The sequence below is a fragment of the Antechinus flavipes genome, chromosome 6 (genome assembly GCF_016432865.1).
Source record: "Antechinus flavipes isolate AdamAnt ecotype Samford, QLD, Australia chromosome 6, AdamAnt_v2, whole genome shotgun sequence".
In the NCBI taxonomy this organism is placed as follows: Eukaryota; Metazoa; Chordata; class Mammalia; order Dasyuromorphia; family Dasyuridae; genus Antechinus; species Antechinus flavipes.
The window spans coordinates 82,156,292-82,179,338 of NC_067403.1; the positions used below are offsets into that span (position 1 = coordinate 82,156,292).

Consider the following 23,047-nt stretch of genomic DNA (forward strand, 5'->3'; position numbering starts at 1 on the left):
AAAAATGAGAAAGAAAAAATAAGCAAGCAAAAAACAAAAAGGTGAAAATACTTTGTTGTGTTCCACATGCAGTACCAATAGTTCCCTCTCGGGATGCAGATGGCTCTCTCCATCACAAGTCTATTGGAATTGGCCTGAATCACCTCATTGTTGAAAAAAGCCAAGTCCATCAGAGCTGATCATCACATAATCTTGTTGTTGCCATGTACAATGTTCTCTTGGTTCTACTCAATTCATTTAGCGTCAGTTCATGTAAGTCTTTCCAGTCCTTTCTGAGATCAGCCTGCTGATCATTTCTTGATAAACAATAATATTCCATTACATTCATATACCATAATTTATTCAGTCATTCCCCAACTGATGGGCATCCACTCAGTTTCCAGTTTCTTATCACACAAAAAATGGCTGCTACAAACTTGTGGGTCCTTTCTCCTTTCTGAGATGATGCTACTATTTTACAAGTTTGTTGTGAAGAAGGTATTTTGTAAGACTCTGGAAAAATATAGAAAAAGAGAAGACTGAGACAGAGATCGGAGATGATAGCAAAAGACAAGTATTTGAAAGGATAAAAAATATACATTATTAGAATCATCTTCTTAGCTTTAAGGAGCAAAACTATAAATGATGTATAGAACTTTCAGAGAAGCAATTTAAAGTTTGAGCTAAGAAGGGGGTTTTAAAAATTAGAATTGTCCAAGAGTAGAACAGATTGCCTTATAAATCAGTGAATGTCTGCACTGAATAAGGTCTTTTTTTTTACTAGATAGCCTGTGAGTTGTCTTCCAACTCTTAGATTATTAAGTTTAATAAGGTGTAAAACACTAAACAGTTGTGAGTGAAGAAAGAAAAGAAGAAAGAAGGAAGGAAGGAAAGAAGGAAGGAAGAAAGGAAGGAAAGAAGAAAAGAAGGAAAAGAAAGAAACAAAGAAAAAAGAAAGAGACAAAGAGAAAGAAAAGAAAAAGTAAAGAAAAGAAAAGAAGAGGAGGAGGAGAAAGAAGAGGAGGGTAGGAAAGAGGTGGAGGAGAAAGAGAAAGAAGACAAGTTTTTTTCAAGTTGATATAAGACCACAATTTGTTAACCATCAAATTAAGAATTGGAGAGTCAAAAATGATGTTATTAATTAAAAGAAAGTGTTTAATTTTTTAGATAGAATAAAATTTAACTTTTAAGGCTCTCTTCTAGAAAGATACACTAGTGAGAAAAGGAGAATCAAAGAAGAAATGGGATCACTATAAATGACAAATGAAAGGGCAGAGCAGTTTGTTGTTTATCTTGCTTTTTGTTTTTCTGTCAAAGAAAATAATATTTTTGCTTTAGAGATGACAGAACAAAAAGATTGTAAATTATAAATGAGTTGTTGGATTGCATTGATAAAACAATGAAAACTCCTAAATATTGATGAAATCACAGATCTGGACCTTCACCTAGCCAAACTGAAAATCAATGGCCAAAGGGTTCTTTTAAAAGGTCCACTTTGTTGTTTTATTCTTCATATTTTTTCTCTCTATTGCTGTAATACCCTAAGACTAAATATTTTTCTTTTGTACTCAGGCAAAGTGAGCACATTTGTTTTTTTTTTACTATAAATTACCAGACATATATTTTTAAAATTTTTGTTGTTACAAAACAAGTAAAAATTTCATCAGTTCCCTTAATTGATGATTAAAAAAAAAAGAACAATTTTGATAATACTTTGTTTTTGTTTGTTGACTCAGTGGTGTCAAAACACATGACATGGTAACCCTGAAAAAGAGATTATAGATTGGCTTATAACTGTGTTCTGCATGTATAGGAGTCACTCAGTAAACATCTGTTGATTGGGTAAAAAAAAACATTAAATAATATTTCAGGAATGCTGAACTAAATTGAAAAGGAGAACTAACTAAACAAATACAGAATCTCTTGCTTTGGAGTTATCGTGATTTTTGTTGGTTATGACCTAGTTGAAAGCCAAATGAGTGAATCATCTTGATCTGTTGAATATATCATCAGGGGACTGGAAGAACCAGCATGGGATGGCTAATTCAGGCAAGCGATAAATAAGATCCAAATCAGGGAGATAGTAAAAGGATATTGAAAGAAGCAATAAGATGCAAGAAAAAGCATAATAGCTGAATGCAAGAGATTTGTCAATAGATTGTTTAAAGATGTCCCATAAACATATTCTGTTGCTCCATGACCTGACAGTCATTTCACTTCAAAATGAAGGAAAGAGCTGAGACTTTTTCTAGCCAGTGCTAGATCTATTGTTATTTATTTATGTGTCATGATAAATATATATGGCAATACAAATAGACACATTCATTATAGGGGACATGAGACAGGAATTCAAAAATGATAACATAAGACAAAGGTTCCAAGGACTACAAGCAAATCTGAACATTTTAAAAGTTCTCTTCTTCATTTTTTCTATATCATACTCACTTGTGTATGCCAGTCAATAAATCCTTTATTAAAAGTGTTTTTATTGTTGTTATGGAATTGTTTCATTCTTAGAGATCCCATTAAAATAAAAAATAAAATAGTGACCCCATTAAAAAATGGGTGATGACACTAGAGTGGTTTGCCCCTTCCTTCTCCAGCTCATTTTACAATTGAAGAAACTGAGGCAAAAGGGGTTAAATGACTTGCTTAGGGTCACACAGCCTGTAAGTGTCTGAGACTGGATTAGAACTCAAGATGTCTTCCAGATTCTAAGTCTAGTGCTCTATCCATGCATAATCTAGTTCCCTCAATTTAAAGTATTAGAGACTGGACTAAGTGCAAGGGATACAATGAAAAGAAAATATATGATCTTTAATCCCAAGAAGCTCTTCTTCTAATGGGAGAAAACAAGAAGGGAAGATGATTTGTATTTGGAGAAAGAGAAGATACTAAAAAAGCCTTTTACAGAATGTGGGGTTTGAGCTGAGTCTTGAAGGAAGCCAGTGAGTGGTTGGAGATAAGGTGATTATAGAGAGCATGAAGGACATTTAGTGGGAAAATATAATTGGGAAATTAGTGCCCTATACAAGGAATAGCAAGAGAGTCGATGGATGATAGGGTATGGGGAAGAGAATAAAGTTTTAAGAGACGGTTGTTCCAAACTTTAAATGATAAATGGATCATTTGATCCTAAGGATAGTAGGGAGCTACTAAAATGTATTGATTGGGGTTTGGAAAGGAAGTGCCATGTTTAGAATTGAACTTAAGAAAATCACTTTGGCAGCTGATTGGAGAATGCAGTAAGGAGAGGCTTGAAAATAAAGAGACGGATCTTTGATGGTTCGAGTGTGAGGTAAAGTCTGCATCTTAGCAAGTGGAGAGGAGATGAAAGATACAGGAAAGATGTGAAGACAGAAGCGATAATTTGTGTGTATATATAAATATATATGATACATATATATACACATATGTAACATGTAGAGATATATACCACCATATATAAATATGCATATACATTTTATATATACATAAATATTTGTGTATGCACACATAAACATATATATTTATATGCATATATAAATATGTGTTTATACATGTATACACATACAGAAAGAACTAAGGCCAGTGTAGTGTCACAAAAACACAAATGAGAGAGTAGCCAAGAGGAGAGGATGGATTTATGATTTGATCTATCTATATAGCAATAACCAAATGATTGAAGAATTCGTCAGAATGTGATATGAAGTCATGGACAACTCATAGATGTAGACCATCAGTATAATATATTCTGAACAGTATCACTACAAATGAATGATGGATTCATCACCAAATTGACTGTGAGGAGGATGAGATTGCATAGGAAAAATTTCTGATTGCTACCTTTCTCCATGAACAAAAGACTCTATTTTGTCTTTAATTTCAGGAGAACAGGAATTATGTCATATTCAACTTTTTGTTTTTCCCTCAGTGTCTACCATAGTACTTTAAAGTCTGTATTGAATAAAAGAGTTTTGAATCTAATAATCTGGGTCTATCTCAAGAGAATATGTCTTCTCCATTTTTGGGATGCATAGCACTATGCTATGATGATATAGTCAAGAACCAGAAAGCAGATTTGGGGCATGTTGTAAATAAACTACCAAGGCATTGCTCAGAAGGAAGATGTAATGCTTTTATTTCCTGACCATGAAGCTGTTAAATGGAGACAATAAATGGGAAAAGTTCATAACAACCCTTTCCTTTTCCTTTTTCAGAGGAAGTCCCTATTGATTACTATTGCATCCTTCTTGGTATGGAGTTATTCCTATTAAGAGTGGGGAAAAGACTTTTATGGAAATGTTTTTCATAACTTCATTTGTGCCTTCTCATTGTGGGGCGAGGAGATGGGAAGGAAGGAAGGAGAGAACCTGAAGCTCAAAAGTACAAATGTAAAAAAACTATTTTGTGTTTACTGGAAAAACAAAAATATACATAAACAGTCAGGGAGAGATGGTGCTGAACATTGCTTTTTCCTTTGTGACCTGAGAAGAATATTAATAATCAATATCTGAAGCTTCTTGCCCCCTGGACAGATATTGGATAGGATGCTACACACAAGGATGATGCTAATAAAGAAAATTCATTCCAAAGAATAAAGTGGATAATATAAGCATTAGTGTCCCTGTTCTGCAGATGAAAAACCAGTCCCAGAAAGTTTTTGTGCTTTCTTTATCACAATTGGATCCAGGAATTGAATTAGATTTTGCAGTCACTAATAGTGTAGTCTTTTACAAACACATGGTACACAGTGCCACTTAGTGTTCTTTTTATATAATATTACTTTTCTTTATTTTTAAGGCCCTTGGTAGGCTTTCTAAATATAAAGCAAGCTAAATTAGAACATAAGATTATTGATTAAGAACTGGAAGTAATTAATAATATCATGTGTGTGTGTGTGTGTGTGCTGTTGCTGTTGACATTACTTTCTAATTTTTTTAGAAACTTTTACAAACTATAACACAGAAATTAAGTTTTGAATAAATTATATTGATAGAAGGGCAATAAGGAAAGAAACAAAGATTTATTAAGTATCTGGGTACTGTGCTAAGTTTCTTACAAATATTACCTCTCGATTTTCACAATAACTCTGGGATGAAAGTGCTATGATTACTCCCATGTTCCAGTTGTGGAAATTGAAGGAAAGAGAAGTGAAGTAATTTGATTTATGTACAAGTCATATGATTAGTAAGGTCCAAGACCAGATTTGAAATCGGTGCCTTCTTGACTCCAAGTTCAATGTTCTATCCACTGTGCCACTTCTTAATGTTAGAATTCACATTAATATATATAATTTCCAAGATTCCACCAAATTCATTAGGTAATATCTTTCTTCTACCATTAAAGGGAAGTATCACAAATAAAGCAAAAATAAGACTATATCACTCATTACTTTTTCTGTAGGCACAATGATATTTACATCCTGATTTGCACCTTTGACTACTACAAAATTAATGAATACTCAACATGCTTTTTCGATTATGGATTGTAATAAATCATACTGTAGCTTGATGAATAAAGAACATCTGAAAACAGTGTAAGGAGGGTGGTCTAATATAAATTTTTATGAGCAGGTAAATTATTTGGTGCTGCATTTAATTTCTGAAGTTTTATTTTTATATCACATATGTGATCATTTATATTTGTTAGACGTACCTTATAAAGTAAGTGGAGATTATTCTTTTTAGGGCTTGGCAAAACATCATTTATTGAGAGGAAGTTATTAATCATTTCCCAGGAATATATGTATAAGGAACTAGGAGAGCACATTGTTTTATAAGCTGTGTTATGATATGTGACAAAATCTAATTACTTAGGAATCACATAACATTTCATGGTCACACAACAATCACACAAATTTAAAATCCTATAATTATTTTTAAAGACAACTAAACAAGTATGAGATTGGGAAGGTACATCTGGAACACAGTTCCTATGAAAACTATGGGGATTTTAGTGGACTATAAACTCAATATGGATCAGCAGTTAATGTGATTTTTGGCTACATTAAGAAACATATAGTTTACAGGAAAAGAGCCAGTGCAATATTTCTGGACTCTGTTCTCTTTCCTTATCAAAAGTATTAATTCAGATGTGGGTACCTACTTTTAGAAAGGACATTGACAAATTGGAATGCACTCACAGAAATAGTAAAGGATCTTGATTGCATGTTATACCAGGTGCAGATAAAGAACATGCACAAATTTAATTGAAAAAAGAATGGGACATGATCGCTGTCTTCAAAGATTTGAATATCTGTAGTGAGGAATCAAAGACTCACAGACTCTCAAATCTAGAAGAAGCCACAGAAGCCATTTGGTGAAAGTTATAACTGAACAAAAATTGCAACCCTGGCAAGTGGTCATCCTGCTTTTGCTTTAAAATAACACGATGAGGAGAGTTCACAACTTCCTAACGGAGACCATTCTGTTTTAGACTATTGGTCCAATTATTAGGAATTTTTTCTATATATAGAGCCAGTATCAGGTTCTATGCAATTTACTGCTAGTTCCTATTAGTTTTTCCTTTTGTGATCAAAGTAACTAATTCCTCTTCCATATGACAAACTTGCAATTCTTAGACACCTAGCGTTCCTTTCCTAGTCTCTTTTTTTCAAGCTAAAGATTCCTTCAGCCTATTCTTCCATAGTATGTTTTTGAGGTTTCCTGGTTCCCAACTTCTGGACAATATCCAGTTTAACAATGTCTTCATGAAAATTTGTTTTCCTTGAACTGAAAACAATTCTATAGATCTGATCTGGCCATGGCAGAATAAGGCACTAGTATCACCTGCCTAGTCTTGAAAACTATAATCTTTCTCTTTTAAAAATTTATTTTGTTTTCAATTCTTTGGAACAAAACAAGCATTTCCATACCACAATATAATAAAAAAAAATGATTGCACAAGAAACTTTAAAACAGCTATGTACAACTAGCTATTCCCTCCAAATATACAAAAAAGTTATCATTTAAATTTCTTTTTTTCCTTTTTTTCTCCCTGCACCCCTGCCCTAGGTTCCCTGGCTGCCAAGTAACATTTTGAATTCATATTGTGCATGCAGACATATTTAAACTCCTGGGATCTGTTTCTGACAAACAGCCAATCTTAAGCTTATAAAGGCAATTTCTTGAACCCAAGTTTCTCACATACAACACAGTAACTCCTGTCACTAAGACTTTGTAGTAACTGTCCTTCATGATTGGAATGTTCTTTCAAATCTTTACCTTGTAGAATTCATGTCTTCCTTTAAGATCCAACTAAAGTAGCACCTCCTAAAAAGGCCTTTCTGGTTCCTCATAACTGCCAGTGTCTTCTTCTCTAATATTACTTTCCACTTATTCTTTTTCTTTTCTGTATTATATGTGCCAGTTTATGTCTATGTTATCATCCCCGTTAGAATGTAAGCTCCCTAGAGGATAAGAACTTATTTTGGTGTCTTTGAATAAAACATAGTTTCACTCATTCTCCCACCTGCCTATAGCATCGGCAGACTGGGTACCCAGAGCTTGGCTAGCTGCTTCTCCTTGCATGATTTAGGGGTAAATCTGATGGGTTTGGAGGAGTGTCTCTAGTACTAATTCTCATGAACTCCTACTGGAGCTTAATTGACATAAATTAGTCAATCAGAGTAAATAAGCTTTTAGTTGGGGTTATTTTCTAAGGTAGAATAGTAAAAAAAAGTTGGTACAAACATCTCACCACAATGGTGGTACACTCCCACAACAGTCTAGGGGAAAGTGAGCATAAAATGTATGTTGCAAAGGCTTAGTTCATAGCTCCTGATTACTCATTTCTTTTCTCCCCTTCACTGAGTCCTCATGAAGTTCTCTTTAGACTGTGTAGCTTTTTGTTGGGATCCTTGTCAAGTCCTCAAGCTACCTTTCCTAAAAGCACCTGGTTTGCCCTTGGTTCCCAAAGCAGATGCTGCTGCCAGCCATTGCCATTCTTTGAACACTCTAGGATTCTGGCAAAGATGGGGTGAGAAGACAGAAAGGATCCCTCTCCTATTCCCTTCCCCACTCCCCAAGAGATTATTTCTCAGGGGCACGGCTGGAATTATTTCCACCACTGGGCTGCCCCACTAATGGAATTCCAGGTTCAAAACTGACTTACTTTAAAATTTTCTTGGAGAAATAAAACCAACTTAGGCAACAATATAAAGAACAGAGAAAATTGAGAAGAAACTTTCATAGACAGTCTTTCAGATGGGGTGTGATTGGGTTGGAATACTGCTGTAGTATAAAGAATGATGGGCTGATTGATTTAGAAAAACATGGATAAATTTGGGCCAATGAAGGAAAAATGCTGTCCACTTCCAGAGAAAGAAATAACAAATGGAAATAGGCATAGTATGGGCTTATGTATATGAGTATATATATATAGATATTTAAGTATATGTATGTATGTATATATTTATATGTGTTTGTGCAAGTTTGTATGTGTGTTTAATTGTGGCTTTCTTTAGAGCAGGAAGGGAGAAAGGGAAGTAGAAAGTGTGCAGCAGGTAATAAAGGAAAACCCAGAAGAAAGCAAAGAAAAACTGGGTAGCTTTGAAAAAATATATAATATTTATTACAGAGGTTTTCTTGAAATTGAAATATATTCTCTCCTGTGTTCTGCTGTGTACATGTAAATTTTCTTTTCTCATTTTATATTTAAATTTAAATCAATTTTTAAAATTATGAAAAAATCTTGCATGTTTTTTCATCTAAGTACTATGGGACAGGACAGCGTCAACAAATTTCAATATTTTGAAAATTTTCAAAAATTTTCTTTGGTGGCTTCATTTGATCTAATGATTTGAAATACTCCTACCCTCTAATCTGATGATTATCTAAGTCAGGTCCTTATTACCTACAAAAAGTGACTTATGACCTACAAAAAGTCATGCGATCCCTCTGAGCTTCAGTTCTCTCATCTGTAAAGTAATGGAATTGAATTAGATTTCTAAGATCTTTCCTGCTCCAGAGGCTATAGTTTATTGATTTTTAAAGTGCCACAGTTGCTAGATAGGAAGATGTTTTATGTAACAGAGACATCTAGTGGTAAGGTAGTAAATCACAAATATAAGAACCAGGAGCACACTGGGCTGAATGAATGTAGCAACAGTTAGCGGCACATTTGGCCACTGTAGCCATGCATTTGTTTTATATACGTAAGCGTTTTATTGATTTAGAAACTGTAAGGAATTAAGTATAAGCATAAGCATATGGAAAGGATGGAGATGACTGGAGAAAGAGGTTTCTATTGTGGATTCTTTTTTTAATAATAGTTTTTTATTTTTCAAAATACATGCAAAGATAGATTTCAACATTCACTCTTGCAAAACTTTGTGTTCATATTTTTCTCTCTCCTTCCCTACCTCTTACTTCCCCCAGACAGTAAGCAATCCAATGTAGGTTAAGCATGTGCAATTTTTCTAAACATATTTCCACTTCTATCATGCTGCACCAGAGAAATCAGATCAAAAGGGAGAAAAAAATGAGAAAAAACAAGCAAATAAACAATAACAAAAAGGTGAAAATACAATGTTGTGATCTACATTCAGTCCCCATAGCCCTCTCTCTGGGTGCAGATGGTTCTCTCCATCACTAATTTATTGGAATTGGTCTGAATCACCTCTCTATTGTGGATTCTTATGGTAACCCTGTTAAAGCTGAATTGAAAAAAGCTTAAGTAAAGGATTATCAATTTATCAATCAATGATTCTATCAATAAATATTTATTAAACACCTGCTATTTAGCAGACTTTGTAGTGGTGCTGGGAATGTAAATATAGTGAAAGAAATAATCCCAGCTCACAAGGATTTTATATTCTAATAGGGAACAGAACATGTATTTATTTAAATATGTAGTATAAATGAGATATTAATAAATACAAATATATTAAAAGCAGTTAAAAACAATGTTGTCAGGGAGTTTGGGTATCACAAAAGGTTTTAAGAAGAAGATAATGATTAAATTGTGTCTTTAAATGAAGATAAAGTAGAGGTAAGAAGGGATTATAATCTAGTCATATGATATGATAACTTGTAAAAACACAGAAAAAACAAGGAAGGTGAGGAGAAGGGAGAAAGCCAATTTTTGCTGTATCACAGAGTACAGGAGTGAGATTAATATATAATGAAACTGCTGTGAAAAATATTAGAAAAGTAGAAATGGCAAGATTTGACAATTGATTGGATGTGTGGGGTGAGGGAGAATGAGCAGTCAGAGGGAACTGAGCTTATAAACCTGGGACACTGGGAAGATGCTAATATCTTTAATAGATAGACGGACTCTTAGAAAAGGGGAAAGATCATGAGTTCAGTTCTAGACAATCTTGGTTTAAGATATCTCTAGGACATCCAGTGTAAAATGTCCAATAGGTAATTGGTGCTGTGGGATTAAAGCTTAGAAGAGAGAATAGGGCCAGATACATGCATACATCCATACATACATATAAAAGTATACCTTATACACAAATATATAATATCTACATACTAATAAATGAGTATGTATACATGCAAACTATGTATATACCTAGAAAAAAGCTTAGAGGCCATATAGTCCAACTCATTCATTTTACAGATGATAAGAAAGACTCCAATTAAATGACATACCCAAGGTCATAAAATTCTTAATGGCACAGTCAAGGTTTGAATGCATATGCTCTCATGACAAATTCTATGGTGTGGAAACTCCATGGCAAATTGCACTCCCCAGGCTCTTTGTGCGGTAAGTACTACTGCTTCAGCAGACTGAAAGATCAGGGTCTCTGCCTCCAGGGACTACATGTTCAAGTATATTCCAAATGAATTACTGAAAGAATGTTTCAGTTCTTGTAGCTACCACTGCTCCTATAAAGCCATCACTTTCATCATTATACCTTTCTCCAGTGATGAATGATGGGAGAGGAGGAGTTTTGTCATGGCAGTACAACAAAGTCCTATTCTGAGATCACCAGCTTGTGAGAGGCTACTGTCGAAGTTTCAGATCTTTTGCAAGCAGGTTGTTAAATACAGTCAGTGTATATTTCAGTCACTTTCTGTACCAGTAGTGTTATTTATTGTTTTAAAAAATTATTGTCTACCACATCAGAGTGCATTTTAATATAGTATTGTTTACTTTAAATGATAGTGGTTCTAATAATGAATATTTAAAAGCAAACCTAATTGCATTTTGTTCTGATGATGTTCATATAATGTAGGGGGAAAAATTTGGAATGCTATGAACTTGTAAGAAATTTTTTCTAAAATCATCATTTGGCACTGTTTAAATCATCTATTACAATTATAATTTGATGTTTTTATATCTGAAATAACTTAATCATTTAAAATATTTTCAGATAAATTTCATTCCATTTATCATTATATAATAATGGATTTAGAATCCATTAATATCTAATGGATTTAGAAACTGTAGCTAAAGAACTTGACATTGAAATGATTAAAAATATTTAAGTCCTGAAACCAAATTGGGCAATATATGTAATTCATAAGCTGCTACAGGTATGTGATGCACATATCCTACAATATGTTCATTTTCCTTATTTTTTCATTCGGATTTGGGGAAAATATTAGTTAACTAATTTCTTGCAAGAATTCATTTTAATAATTGGCAGTCTTAAAGAATTTTCAAATGCATTGGTGGTTAACTAACCTTCAGTAAGCACAAAAATTAATCAAACACACCATAAGTGCTTGAAAAACGTAAAGATTGATGCTAGAATACATAAATCTCAAGCTGAAGATTTGATCAAGTCAGATACATTTACAGAGATTCCATTTAATAAAAATAATAAATGTAATGTTCTTCTTAAGAATATTAGACAATATAATTCAATATATGAACTTATATCTTTTATCAGACAGAAATAACATAATGAAAGCATTTTCCATTATTTTGATTTATTAAAACTAGCTACTTGGTCTTATGAAGAACTAACTTCATTGTAAATAGTTAGTGGAAAAAATGTATTATTTAGGTAAAATTCAAAACACAAAATTGATTCAAAGAGATAATAAATGTATAATCAAACAAAATTCCAAACTTTGCAACTGTACAAAAAACTACAAAGATATTTGGCACAATTTCAATCAGGAGTGCTAAAGTTAAAAGAGTTTTCAGTTTAATGAATATAATTTTTACAAGAGTAAGTACAGCAGATGACATAGAGTAAAAGACAATAAATTTATTGGGAAAAGTTAGTAGATTGTGATGTAACTCCATTTATCAAATCATATCTAAATTGTAACTGCTGGTTGGCTGCAGATACTGGAGTTCAGAAAATCAATAAAAGCATTTGGTGAAAATCAATTGGCTCTGTAGCATTTGTGATAAAGAGCAAAGTATACTTTATTATTACTTTATCTACATCCTTTGTATCAGTAAAACTTATAATAAATTTATATATATATATATAGATTTATATGTATATGTACATGTAATATGTTACTCTCCTTTCCTTATGTGAGCTGATTGTTAAACATTTACCAGCACGCTACTGTGTGAAAGTGACTATCAAAGATTATGCCATCTGAGCACAAGATCTAGGAAACTCTACCATAGCAGAAAGGCTTTAAATATAGTTTATATAAATATAAATAAATACTATATATATTTATAACTAAATATAATTATGTCAATTTTCCATGGAATAATCAGCTACCTAAGTGCAGAGGGACTCAACTGGAAGAATGGCCACAAGGGGTTAATTCTTTGACCATGGCATCCCATGAAATAACAAAAACTACTCACAATCCCTTTCTGTTTCTTCAACGACACTGGCAGAATGGGCAGAGAAAGGGCTAGAAGATGCTGAGTCATTTAGGCTTTAGACCATTTAGAAATATTAACTTAGTCATTAGTATCTTGGATATGTAATGTTGTATTGGTAATTATTCAATAAAGTTGAACCCAACTACCCATACAACAAAATAACCAAAAAATCAAGAAACTTTCTACTTTCCAGATTATGTTACACATAGAAGGATGGAAAGGATCTGGATTGTCAACAATACTTAATGACCCTGAGTTTCAACCTATAAGGTCACTCTTCTGGTATTTCAGTCTTTATGTTGCCAATGGCTATGAACCATGAAACTATAAATCAGTCCTTGAAAATATCTCTATACATCCAGAGACCTATGTATATCAGAGAATGAGGGATGGCTAGAATCTTAGTAGAAGTACACACAGGCATGCATATGGGTATACACACACCCCTATATACATTTATTTGCATTTATGTATGTATATGGGAGAACAAGGCATAGTAGAATCTCAGTCTTTCATATACAATTAATCAAAAGGCATTTAAGTGCTCCTTCTGTGTCAGGCACTGTTTTAGCAGCTCAAAATACAAATTCAAAGAATGAAATAAACACACACACACATTTTCATATACAATCACTTAATCAAGAAGCATTTAAGTGTCCATTCTGTGTCAAGTACTGTTCTAGCAGCTCCAGATACAAATTCAAAGAATAAAATAAACACACACACACTTTCATATATAATCACTTAATCAACAAGCATTTAAGTGCCCATTCTATGTCAAGTACTGTTCTAGCAGCTCAAAATACAAATTCAAAGAATGAAACAAATCCTTTCAAAGATCTTATCTTTTATATACATGCATATATGTGTGTAGAAATAAAATGTATTTCAAGCCTTTACTTTCTTCAATATAGACATCTTCTAGTACAGAAGTTTCCTTTACCAATCCAGGTCAGTCATGGTGAAAGGGTCACAAAGTATGTTAAAAGTAGGTTATGAACCTTGGTCTTCCTGAGCATCAGGCCAATTCCCTAACCTTTAGACTATAATGCTTTTTAGTAACATAATTAAAAAAAGAATTGTGCAGGAAGTGTGCATTAAAGATATTTTCAAGGGGATATATAATTGGAAAATGTTTTATGAGTAACAATATAGTGAGGGAAAATCATAGGTTTGCTTTATTTTTAATCTATATTGATTTACTGTCAATTATATTGATTTGAATATTGAAAATTGAATATATTGAATTAATTATATTGATACTGTCAAAGTATCTAGAGGAAATCCCCTAATTCCCCACTTCTTAACCTATAGGTCATGATCCCATATGGAGTTTTGTAACTTAATGCAGGATTCACAAAATTATGATTTATTGTCAGTAGATGTTTTATTTGATTATTTATTTTATATATCTATATGGCCAAGGTCATATAAAAATTTCTCAGGCAAAAGGTGGTAGTGAGTAGTCAAAGTTGAAGAAGCCCTAGTCCACTGTTGTGAATTTTTACATAATATAATTTATGTAAGAGGAAAAAGTGTCACTGGATTGCAATTTGTACTTCTGAGGAAGGCACCCATATGGATAAGTCCCAGATTGACCAAAGTATAAAATCATTATAATAAAACAGTGACATAGAGGTGGTACATTCTACATGTTTGGGACTAATGCTTGAACAACATTTGGGGAAAAGGGAGGGAAGAAGGTGGGAGAAGAAAAGATTGTGTGATCCTGAAAATGTAGTTTTATATTCCAAAAGGAAATCAGAATTCAAGCTATATTTGTGCACAGGCTCATTCCTTCTTTTTAATCTCCCCAGTGCTTAGCATGGAATATAGTAAGCACTTAATAAATGCTTTTTCATTTATTCATTCATTTGCTCCAGAGTACTGAGTACTTCTTTTATGGAAAATTTGTTGAAAGAGAAGGAAAATAATCAGGTAAGTGATAAAGCATGGATGGGTTATAATGTAACAGTAGAGTATTCTCAGTGATATTGAAATACCTGTATAATGTCCTGTGAGACATAAGGATATGTCTACTACTCTCAAGGAGTTTAAAATCTAGTTCTAGGTTTAATAGGGATGATTGAGGGCAATATCCCTGGGAAGATCACCTGTGGCTGTATGTATGGATCAGGGAGAAGAGTTCTCTCTTCTCTGGACTAGGAGTCAGAAGATGTGCTTAAATCATTGCTTCCTCACTTGTGAAAGGATTAAGTTCTAACTCATTTCTAATGGTGTGATTCCAAAGTGTCAAGACCCTTTCTTCTGGTATTGGGCTCAGATACAGGGGAGTGCCAAGTGTCTTTCCAGCTTAGATCTACCATCATATCTCTGATGGAAGAAGGATGTCAAGGTGAGAGGTCAGAGCTATCAAATGACTAATTTAGATTCTAAAATAAGTGTGAGCAGGAAGTGCAGAGAGCCAGAACTCTGGAGAAGTATACTTGAAAGAAGTATTCTAGAAACAAGGTGTTAACTCAGAGGAATTGATGAGACAATGATTATCTAGTTTACATATACTTAGTACTTAGCATGGTGATATAATAGTTCGCTAGTTCACACATATTCAGTATGCTGTAATGATGTAATTATGCTGTAATGATGTAATTGTAATAGGATATATAAGAACTGGGGACAGGAAGTCAGACTGAAGTCAGACTGACTGGCAGACTGGCAGACTACTGGAGGAGACTGGGTCAGATATGACAGACACAAATTGTGTGAGAGATAACAAAGACTTTGGACCCTAGTCTTGTCCAGAATGGTGTCTATCCTGCTGAGACCAAGGTCCAGCCGGAGGAACTCCAGAAAGCTAGCCCGGACATTACACAGAAGTAAAATAGACACAGTTTGAGGGAGATGTAGAAGGAGGAGAGAGGGAAGAAAAAGAAAAAGATGGATTTTAGACCTTGAACCTTGCCCTCTTTATAATACAACGGAAAATATCTATGGTATATAGAGGCGGGGAACATGTGCTCCTTAAGCCCTACAAAGCCCTCGAAATCATTTGATCTGACCCTGCCAAGGCAACCACAGTTCCAGCCATCCCTTTAGGGGAGAGTTAATTAAACGTTTGACCAAATATAGCAGGCTAATTTTAAGTTGATTATTTTGTATGAACCACGGATGATGCTATAAATATTCAAATAATCAATTTCTTGGCAGGAAAAAAAAAAAAAAAGATTCCCCGTGCAATCAAGGTGATTGAACCTCCGCTGTCCCGTTCCCTCTCCCCATCATTAGACGCTGTCTATCGGTCTACTTTTATTGGGCTTCCTGAAAGCTTATCTTCAAGAAGCCTTTTCGAATAAGTGCGAATACTAGAACAGATGCTAAACTTTAAGGGCTGGAAAAGAAGCCAGCGCCAGGTAACAGCGAGCAGAGGAAGCGGCGGTTTCCCGAGCGGGGCGAACAGTTAAAGATCCCAACTCTGGAGGCTCGGATGCCCGGGACCGGGGTGCAGGGCACGTGCCAAGCTGACTAGATGAAGAGAAGACAATCAGGCAGGCACTCGCGGGGGCACTCGCGGGCAGAGGCGAGCAGTGCAGTCCCAGGCCGGCCTGCAGGGGGTGGTGAGGGCAGCTGTTTGGAGGCGCTCCCCACCCAGCCCAGAGAAGGAGGAAGAGGGAAGGAAACTGGCTGCCAGTTCGTTTGAGGTCTGGATTTGCCCGCCTCCTCACACTCGGTGGCGGCTGTAGCCCTCCGGCGTCTGGGCACCCGGCGCAAAGAAGGCTCTGGGTGGAGGCCGAGGGCCGCGCTGCCATGAGCAGCCCCCGAACACGGCTGCTGCAGCTGCCGCTGCGAGGGCCAGTCCCGGCTGCCTGGCTCCCGTTCCGGCTCAGGATAGGACTCGGAGTCGGACTCCAGCGCCTGCCGGCGCCCATCGCGGGCTGCGCGGCGTCCCGCCTGCTGGGGACAAAGGTCGGGGCCAGCGGGGGCAGTCCCGGGAGAGAAAAAGGATGCGAGGGGACCCGCACCGTGCGGATCGGCTGCGCCTCGGCTTTCTGGGGGGACACGGCGGCCTCAGGTAACAGGGACAGCCCGCCGGCTCTCACCGCTGCCTTCCTCCCGGCCTGCCTGCGCCCTGCCTCGGTCCCTGGCTCCCCATCCCCGCCTGGGGCTTGCAAGCCTGGATGCAGCCAGGCGAGAGGCAGGGGCCGGAACTCGCCGTGCCGCCCGCGGAGCGGGGCCGCCGGCCCGCCAAGCAGGGCCGCCCAAGTTCGCGGGCTCCTTCCCCCGGCGCCGAGCCCCTGCACCCATCCTCGTCTCCGCCTACGGCCTGCGCCTTAGCCTTTCCCTATCGGAGACGCGGGGTTCGCGAGGCGTCCGCGCTTTCAGACAACTCCTCTCGGAGCAGACGAGTCTCCCTCCCTCTCCCTGCTACGGACCATGCGCTCTGTTTCTGCGAAGTTTGGCGTGTTTTCGTGTGTTACTACTTCCCTGTCTCCCTGCCAAAATCTTTCCTTCTCTCTTACTCTTTCCGCTGTCAGGTCAGCAAGCATCAGCTGAACTTAACTGTCTGTGAAGCACTGAGCTAAACTCGAGGGACACAAAGAAAGGCTCTTTCATGGAGCCATTGACTAATAGGATGAAACAACATGAATTCTCTCTCTCTTTTACTGACTGTCTCTCTGTTTCTCTGTGTCTGTCTCTTGCTCTGTCAGATTCTTTGTCTCTCGGTTTCTCTCTTTGCGTGTCTCTCCCTGCTGTCTCTGTCTCTTTGTCTTTGTCTCTTCTGTCTATGCTGTCTCTGTCTCTTGAAATCTCTCTTTGTTGTATCTCTCTGCCTCTGTCTCTCCCTCTGTCTTGGTCTGTCTGTCTTTGTCATTTGTCTTTGTGTGTGTGTGTGTGTGTGTGTGTGTGTGTGTGTGTGTGTGTCTGTCTCTCTTGGTTTGTCTCTGTATCTTTGTGTCTCTTCTGTCTCTGTCTCTCTTCTCTGTCGGTCTGTGTGTGTGTGTGTGTGTGTGTGTGTGTGTCTGTCTGTCTGTCTGTCTCTGGCGGCCTCTTAATGTCTCTGTCTCTATTTCTCTCTGTCTCACCGGATCTCTCTCTGTCTCTGTCTCTGTCTGTCTCTCTGGCTGCCTCTGTCTCTCTCTCTTTGTCTCTGTCTATTTCTCTCTATCTCTCTGTCTTTCTCTGTGTCTGTCTATCTGTCTCTCTCTGTCTCTGTCTCTGTCTCTCTCTCTGTCTCTGCTTTTCTCTGGCTGTTTCTGCTGCCCTTGATCTGTGCCTTCCTACCTCTATTTTTTTTTAGGTCTCAGCAAAAATGCTAGGCTCAAAATAGTAGAGTGTGTTATTATAACACAGTGGGGGGATTTTGGTGTTTTGTTTTGTTTGGGGCTTTTTTTTTTTTTTTTGGCAAGGAAAGGAACAAACCATATGCTTTGATGGGGAAGGGGAGGGAACAAGAGAAAGGAGAGAATATCCTTTATTGCAGAACAGTCATATAAAGCAGAACTGAGGTAAGAATTTCGTGTATGTCCACATATGTGAAGTGTGAGCACTGGCATAAAAATGCCAGAATTGCTTCTTTAAAGCACTTTTTTCCTTTTGACAATGAGAGGAAGAAACCATGTCAAAAAACAAAGCAGTGTTAAGGACAAAGAGACACAAATGTCAAAAGGGAGTGGAGAAAGTATATACATATATAGCCTATGTATCACCATGACCTGGCCAGTTACTGTACATAGTAATGATTTTTTTAAAAAGTTAGATCAATATGTCAAATGACATGGTTTCATTGGAGCCTAGAACTAATTCAACTCAAAGTCTTCTATCTATGCCTTAGAAAATTGCTATAACCCAGAAACATTAAAAATTTTTTCATTGGGTAGCCGACTCCCCTTCTGGTGATGAACCTTTCAACCTGACCTGGCCAGGTTCTCTGGATACCTTTTACTTAGACCATTTTCTAGCTTGGTACGTTTGTGACATTCTGACTTCACTGGCCAGTCTTGAAGAACCCAGACTTAATCACCACATCGGTGTGACATAGGAAGAAGTTAATGGCTTATTATTTACAGTGTTATTTTTAGTATCTTATGGAAAAGATGGAGTTTTTCAACTTGTGACCCTTTTTTGGCTGAGAAATTTTTACATGACCCTGGGTATAGATATATAAAACAGGTATACAAATCAAATATTTACTGATAATAAATCATAATTTCATGACCTCCACATTCAGTTACAAAAACCCAAAGAGGTCATAACCTGTAGTTTAAGAACCTAGAGACTAAATGATGGTACAGATGGATTTGGAAGTGGTTGAAAAGTCAGATCCAAAGAATAGTTATTAATAGATCACTGTCTTTTTGGAAAGACATTTCTATTGGAGTGTTCCAGTGATTATTCCTTGTCTTATACTTTTCAATATATTTTATCAGTGGCTTAGACAAAAGTATAGATAACATGTCATCAAACTTAAGGAAAACATGAAACTGGGGAAAAAAGCTATCACACAAGAAAACAGAATTAACATCCCTAAAGATCTCAGCAGGCTATAATGTTAGACTAAATTTAATAAAGTGAAATTTAATAGGGATAAATTTAAAGTCTCGTAACTTGGATTCAAAAATCCTCTTATTGAATATAAGAAGAGGCTGGCATAGCTAGTTCCTGTGAAAAAAAATATTTAAGGGAAAGATTAGTAGACTTTATTATGAGTTGATGGTGCGATATAGTCACCAAAAAAACTAATATAATCTTACATACAGATAATTTTTAGAGGCTAGAATAGAGGCTAGAAAGATAATAATGCCACTGGACTGTGCCCTGCTCAGATATCATGGATTAAAGGAAGTATGAGTGTTAGTCAAGTCAAGAAGTATTCACTAAGTGTTTTTCATGTGCCAGTCTCAAAGTTAAGTGTCAAGGATATAAAGGCAAAAAAACAGCCCTTCCTCTCAAGGAGCTCACAGATTAATGGGAGAGACAGCATGCAAACAACTGCTTACAGAGATGATGTATACAGTCCCAGAGGGAAGACACTAAGATTGAGAAGGACTGGTACTTTTGCTGAGAGGCGAAGGATGCTAGAGAAACTAGCAGGTAAAGATGAGAAGAGATAGTATTTGAAAGATTGTAATTTGGAAGGGAAATTAGACATGTTACATAATCTCAGAGTCCAGAAGTATGAACAATAGGTAGAAATTTAAGATAAATAACTTCTCGATAATTAGTATTTTCCCAGTACTTTAGGACTGAACTGCTTTAGGAGATACATATTCTGCTTTATTAGAAGTGTTTAAGCAAAGGCTGGTTGACCATTTGCAAGATAGAATATAGAAAGGATTGTTGTTTGAGTGTAGGTTGAACTATATCATTTCAGATGTCAGTTCCAACTGTCATTCTGTGAGTCTACATAATCTGATCATTAGCATCAAAAATGCTAGATCCCAAATTCTATCCACCAGAAAACTAGCTCGGATCTAAAGTTCCTTCAGGATTTAACATTCTGTGACTCTAAGAGGAGATTGGAGGTGGAGGAAGGGGAGGATCAAGAGCAGTTAAAAGTTTAGCTGTGGATCCATTGACAACTGAGAGAAGAGCTCTATCAGGAAATAAGTTAGGAATATTTATTTTATAGATGAGAGGAATGGTTCCTAACAAGAGAGATGGACATGTGTCTAATGAAGTAATAAGTATTTACTGATGGATCCTGTAAAATATTAGGTACTTTGTGGAATATGAAAAAAAATCAGAAAAATTATCTTTGCCTAGTTCATTTGAACTCATTAAAACCAGCTAGCAGTACCTAGCTGTTTTTTCAGTTGTTTATCGTTTCCACTCTTTGTCAGCTATTTTTTTTCTTTCTTAGTCTACAGATCATTTTCCATGGAAAAGACAACAGATAGAAAATAAGATTTTAGTCCTTGACATGCACTGCAAACATTGTTTCTGTCCTTTTCTTCAGTATTACTCTTGCTTTCTTCATAACTAATTTTTTTTGATGTTTAATTTTTCACTAGCAAGCTGAAATCCTTCTGAGATTTAGTGTTTACTGGAAAATCTTATTAGACTGTGATATTCTTTGGATTCATCTTCAGTTATTTGCCTTTATTTCCACTTTCTATACATGTCTTTTTAAAACTGGAATTAGTCAAGAGTTCCTTTTGCATTTACACCAAGGTATCTTTTATCCTGCTTTGCTGTTGCTTAGTCATGTCTGGCTTTTCCTGATCCCATTTAGGATTTTCTTGTCAAAGAGACTGGAGGGATTTGTCATTTCTTCTTCCAACTCATTTTACAGATGAGGAAACTGAGGTAAATAGTTAAGTGACTTCCCTGGGATAATGCAGCCAGGAAGTATCTGAGGCTGTTTTTTAATTCAGGTCCTCCTGACTTCAGCTTTACCATTCTCTCCACTGATCCATTTAGCTGTCCCCATGTTCAGTTCTAGCTGCCACATTTAAGGAAGAACGTTGACATGCTAGAAAGTAGCCAGAAAATCCTGTTGATACTGTGTATGCTACTTACTATCTGTGTGACTGCAGGAAAATCACTCAGTGTCCTGGCCCTCATTTTCTTTACCTATAAAATGATGGAATTCGGTCTTTTGCACCTTCAAATCTGTGTCCCTCCCATCATATTACACAGAGCTATCTTAAGATTCATTCACAACCCAGTCAGCTTCAGGGCAGGGGGATGATATTCTAAGAAGACCAAGGGATGATACATACAAAAGACCTTTGAAGGATGCTCCACTTCTTGTTCCCTGGAAGCAGAGCAAGTGTTTTTGTTTAGTTCTGTTTGGGAGGTGCAGAGCATGAGTCATGCTGTGTTTGGAATTTCAAATAAAATTAGTTCCTTTGCTCCTATCCTTAATAAAAAAGATAGGATCCTTTCATGTCTTTGGCCATCTGCATTGTGGAGCATCCTTGGCCTGAAGCAAATGGGAAAAGGAAGACTTCAGCCTCAGTAAAGATCTTCCTTCTCAGTTTTATGAAGCAAAAACCTTTGTACTATGAAGTAAAGTCAAAAGTGGCATTTCCATGGAAACCACCAAATACTTACTATGGTACATTGGGAGGAGAAAGAGACCTAGAGATCATGTAGTTCAATCTCTTCATTTGAGATATAACAAAACTGAAACCCAGAGGAGAAAATTTAGCCAAAAACACATAGCCAGGATTTGACTCTTAAACTCTCTAACTCCGTAATGGTTTTTATAAGGTTTGGACTGCGTACTTTGAAGATAAACATTATATCTACCCTAAACTTTCTCTAGGCTAAACATTCATCAGATCCTCTTAATGTCTGAAAGCTTATGGAATCTCCTGCTCAAAAAGTTCTTTCTGCTGAATCCCTCTGTTTTGGTTGATAATTTTTCCTTGTCTTCTGCTTTACCCATCCATACAAACATCTTAAATGAGCTTACTTTGCCGTTGATCCTCAGCAAATTGCTGAACAGAGCTTCTTCTGTGGGAACATCTGCCATAGAATCTTATAAAAAATTTAAGTTTAATTGATGTATTTTTTTTGCATCATTATAATTTTCCCCAGTATTCTTCCCCTCCATTTTTCTTTCCAGAAAGCTACTTTGTTTAACAAATAGAATTTTTTAAAGAAGAGGAAAAAGAACTGATCAGTACATTGAAAAAAAAGTCTGAAAATATGTGCAGTGTGACACACTTGTGGATCTCCCACTTTTGAAAAGAGTGAGGGGAGTAAGAGTGTCTTCTCATATCTTCTTTCAGAGCATACCTTCCTTGTTCCATAATTTTGCAGCATTCACTTTTTAAATTTCAAATTTAATTTTTTTCTCAATTACATGTTTAGCATTCAATTTTTAAAATTTGAGTTCCAAATTTTCTCCTTCCCTCTATAGCCCTTCTTGTGAAGGCAAGCAATTTGATATAAATTAAAAATGTGCAGTTATGCAAAACTTTTCTATGTTGGTCATGTTGCAAAAGAAAACACAGACCAAAAAAAGAAACAAAACAAAACAAAAAACAAAACTCAAGAATAATAGTTTTAAAAATACAGCTTTCACTTTGGATTTTTTATTGGTTATTTTTTCTATTTATCTTACTGTAGTTATTGTAATTATTATTTTCTTAGATCGACTTACCTTACTGTGGATATAGACATGCATAATATATATATATTATAGAATATTATCTGTAGCATAAAATATGTGTATATTATACATATATATGTATGTATACATACACACACACACACACACACACACACACACACATATATATATATATATATATATATATAAACTCTATTTGGAGGATTATTTTTCTTCTGCAACATGTTTTGGTATATAAACTGAAAATTATCTGACCAGTAATCTGTTGTAAGTATAAACTCACAA

General features: G+C 36.0%; 1 protein-coding gene across 1 annotated transcript in view; it reads left to right on the forward strand.

Moving 5' to 3' along the window:
• Positions 1–10,616: 10,616 nt before the first annotated feature.
• Positions 10,617–23,047, forward strand: part of LOC127541401 (uncharacterized) — a 142,304-nt gene continuing 129,873 nt past the window's right edge. Inside the window, exons 1-3 of the mRNA XM_051966684.1 lie at positions 10,617–10,677; positions 16,068–16,187; positions 16,331–16,750. Of these exons, the coding sequence (XP_051822644.1) occupies positions 10,617–10,677; positions 16,068–16,187; positions 16,331–16,750 (601 nt within the window). The remainder of the gene's footprint in view (positions 10,678–16,067; positions 16,188–16,330; positions 16,751–23,047) is intronic.